This window comes from Alligator sinensis, unplaced genomic scaffold (assembly GCF_000455745.1).
Source record: "Alligator sinensis unplaced genomic scaffold, ASM45574v1 scaffold143_1, whole genome shotgun sequence".
In the NCBI taxonomy this organism is placed as follows: domain Eukaryota; kingdom Metazoa; phylum Chordata; order Crocodylia; family Alligatoridae; genus Alligator; species Alligator sinensis.
This window is the reverse complement of record NW_005842156.1, coordinates 1,490,794-1,494,573: the sequence shown is the minus strand read 5'-3', so window position 1 is coordinate 1,494,573 and position 3,780 is coordinate 1,490,794. Positions and strand designations below refer to the sequence as shown.

General features: G+C 45.9%; 1 protein-coding gene across 7 annotated transcripts in view; it reads right to left on the bottom strand.

Annotated features, from left to right (window-relative positions):
- Positions 1-2,355, bottom strand: part of UBR3 (ubiquitin protein ligase E3 component n-recognin 3 (putative)) — a 238,578-nt gene extending 236,223 nt beyond the window's left edge. For 6 of the 7 annotated variants that reach the window (XM_014520815.2, XM_025206461.1, XM_025206457.1 and 3 more), the window contains exons 1-2: positions 2,196-2,354; positions 581-739 (exon numbers count right to left, since the gene is read on the bottom strand). In XM_014520815.2, coding sequence (XP_014376301.1) covers positions 581-739; positions 2,196-2,271 — 235 coding nt within the window. In that variant the 5' untranslated portion in view covers positions 2,272-2,354. Of the gene's footprint in view, positions 1-580; positions 740-2,195 lie in introns of all 7 variants that reach the window. The other variant, XM_025206463.1, reaches the window with a different exon arrangement.
- Between the last annotated feature and the right edge of the window lie 1,425 nt (positions 2,356-3,780).

The window sequence follows — 3,780 nt, the reverse complement described above, 5'->3', positions numbered from 1 at the left end:
CCTGGCTCAGCCCCAGAGCTGCCTGCCTTGCGCCAGTAGGGGCAGTCAGGGGAGCAGGCAGATGAGCCACGGCTTGAGCTGCGGCTTCTCCCGTGGCCACCCGGCTCAGCCCTGGAACTGCCTGCCTTGCTCCAGCAGAAGCAGCCAGGGGAGCAGGCAGATGAGCAGCAGCTAGAGCTGCGGCTTCTCCTGCGGTTGTCTGGTGCAGCCCTAGCACTGCCTGCTTCGCCCCAGCGGGGGCAGCCGGGGGTGCAGCCAGACGAGCTGTGGCTTCTCCTGCCACCCACAGCCCCCACTCCCAGAGCCTGGTGCAGCCCCAGCTGGGCAGCATTTGCCCCACCCCGTTCCAGCTCCAGCTCCAGCCCCAGCCCCCTCCCCGGGGCCCTGATCTGCCCCACCATGGCCCTTTCCTTCCCTCCTCCCCTTCCACCAACAGACTCATATCCTGCATTCAGCACTGTAAAGTTGAAACCCATGTCAGAACTTTGAAACCCAGATATCAATTTACAAACGTCGTAACTGCGGTTTGTCGGAACTTGAACCATCATAAGCTGAGGACTGCCTGTATAAATAAACTCACCAGAGCTAAGATCTTTGTAGAACTGTTGATTGGTCAAAACCTGAGTAAGGACTGATCGCATTGCTCCTCCCATTTTGGTCAAGTCTTCTAGAAAAGAAACATGAGGCTCCAAAATCTGAAGGGTTTTGTGAAGGTCTTTTTCTGATGGCAGATCAGCAGCTGAAAATCAACAAAAAAAGCTGTTTAAGAGCAGAAAAGAAAGATGGGGGGGTTGGGTTTGTTTTGTTTTTTAATTATCTCAATTCAGCAATGAAACATTACTGGTGACCTAACCAGCATCTTAGGTTCCTATAAATGTGTTCAGCAATATCAATCGATTTTGCCTTGATTATTTTTGCCCATTTTCCAAATATGCAACAATATTAGACATATGGACCCCAAATCCTCAGGAAAGATCCAAGACTGGGACAGCAGGAGAATTACACGTTGACACTCTTGCTGCCTCACTAGGCAGCAAGGTGGCGATTTAAAAAACACCTGGTCCTGGCTTTGAACATGCAGTGTTGGGGAAATGACCCCTAAGAGCTGCATGTCTTCAGCTCCTTAAAGTGCAGTCTCCAGTCTGGGGAGGCAGCCAGGGAGCAGTGGCTGCTGCTCCCCCACTTCCCAGGCTGGGAGGGGAAGGGAACAGTGGAGCCAAGCTCTCAGCCCATTCCCCAAACTGGGTAGTCCCCATTTTTGGAAAGTGGCAGGAACCACTCCCTTCCCCTCCCAAACCAGACCAGGAGGGGAGTATAGCAGCATTCATTCTTGTGAGAGAAAAATCTCTCTCAAAGGAGATCTTCCAGGTTCACACCTAGAAGGTCTTGCTCCCAGAAGGGGCATGTTTCTCCCAGGGATAAACCGAGTGAACACTTACACACTTGTATTTTCTACCAGGAGAACAGCAATTTTCCCATTGAAATGTAATATCTGTTGTGCCCATGGATTATGAAAACCTAGTATTGCTATCAATTACCACATTTGCTCAGGTACCAGAAATATGCGACTAAGGATATAAAGGTCCCAGCCCTGTCAATGAAATATTATTATTTTTGGTTTTAATAATAAAAGGTTATGAAATTACACACGACCACATTATCAAAACTACAGTCAGGATGCTCGTGCAACCTTAGTGCAGCCCCCTTCTACTCATGCATTACTAAAAAATAGTATTGTACAAGAAAGTTAAAGTTAAAAAAAAAATCAGCTCTTAGAAACCTCCAAAGCTCACAAGCACAGAATGACCATGTGAAAACTGCTATTCCCCAGCAAGGATTAGGATAGATTTTATTATGGACATTTAGTTCAATTTAGCCAAGACTCATGCAAAATTGTCTCTCCGAAACAAGCCACTTCTAAATTTCAAAGTGCTTTAAAATCCACGCATATAAGATTCAATTTGAGCCACACACTGAATTCTGGAAGAACAAGAGGCAGCACCAAACAACTTTAATTTTGCCTTACTAAAGTACTTTTGACAGGGACTAAAATTAAATAGATCTAACAAAACACTGACCCACTCAGCCAGCGGTAAGGGAATTATTCAAAACAGACTGAAGTTAGCATCTTTACAGAGAAAAAATAAAAAGATAGCATTAAATCTCTATCATCCACATGCAAATTCAAAACATACCAGGTTCATTATATCCTTCTCGTAAGTACTGAATAAGACTAAAGATAAACTGTGGAAGAACTAGTTCTGACATCATCAACAAGTCTTTCGGGACGCATGGAACATTTGAACTCGACTTAATCCGGTGTCTTTTACAAAACCTACAAAGCAGAAAGAAACAAAATGTTAGCTAGGTACACTTCAAAACAAGTACCTGACAAAAACCAAGCACCAGGTACTGCTACTTTCTTTCCCTTACACAGCTGCCTTTTAATATCAGGAGGTATTCTGCCTTTTGCCTTTTAATTTTAGGGTTATTCTGGTGACAAAAGGAAAAAAAAAAAAAAAGAAAAATCCAAAAGTTAGGTCAAATTTGGGCCCTAGTAACTTTCAGTATCTTTTGAACAAGAGTAGTTTTATCTTCTGTTCTTTGCAGAGTCCGCAGTTTACAAGTTTGTTTCTCTCATTCAGCAGCTCTGAAATAAAAGGAGAGGTCCTCAACACACAGAGGCATTTAAGATTCACAGAAGCACTCAACTGGCACACATGGACCTTAAAAGCACCAGCTCTAGCTAAGAGCTTTTCCCAGTGGACAAACTGGAAAACAGCCAGAACGTGCATAGTTAGGATCCCTAGGGAGAGGGGTGAAGCACTGAAGAGATACCAAGAAACATTACAGACTACAAGACAAGCTTTGGGAGGCTGATGTAACTCAGACTGCCACGCCTGTCCACCTTAAAGCAGGGCCCCAAACATGAAGGACACAAAGATGACCTGAAATGTATCAGATGCCCACTGTGACGGGCTAGCAGGGAGCACTCCTGTGCTAAGCCGCCCAACCAAAAACCACACTTTGGGTGTCTCCCCTGGGGTGCCTCCGGCCAACTCCGTTCCTGGAGCACACCCAGAAGAAGCCTGGGGTAACCACCGCCACTACCCGGGCCCTGGTCTTTGTTAGGGCTCTGTGCAACCCAGGATACACAGACCCTGTTGACCTTGAGGTTTCTTAGCCCACCGTCATATTTTGGGGCGCTTTTTTTTAGCCTGAAGCATTCATAAGTAGCCTCCTGTACAGGAGGAAAGTAAAAAGCCACACCCACCTTAGCCAGCCAAGCAAAAGGGAACTAAAAGGGCTTGCCTCACCCCTCCCAAGCACACAGCAAGGTGGGCTATAACGGATAGCTTTATTGATCAAAGAGGGAGAACCTGGGGAAAGGGTACAAGACAGAGAAAAATCAAAAGAAAAAAACAACAGCCTGAGCCAAACAGAATAGGCTTGTTGGCCTTTTGATGTGTCTAGATTACTTCATCCTAAATTACTGGCTAAATTTCAGCTAAGCTGCTCACAAGTTCATCCAGAGACTGATGGAGCTCTGGAGGCCTTTTGCTTGCTTCAGTATCCCGTAAGATGTCTGACCACTCCCAAAATGGAGTGACCTCTTTTTTAAACGTGTGTGATCTTATCATTAAGTCCCAACCAGAAACAGGAAGTATTGGATGCAGACCAATCCTCAGGGAGAGAGACCAGGTTCACCAGGTTGCTCAGTGGGAAAAAAAACAGGACAAAGGAAGAGCGAACCCCCCCTCCCTATGGAATTTTCACACC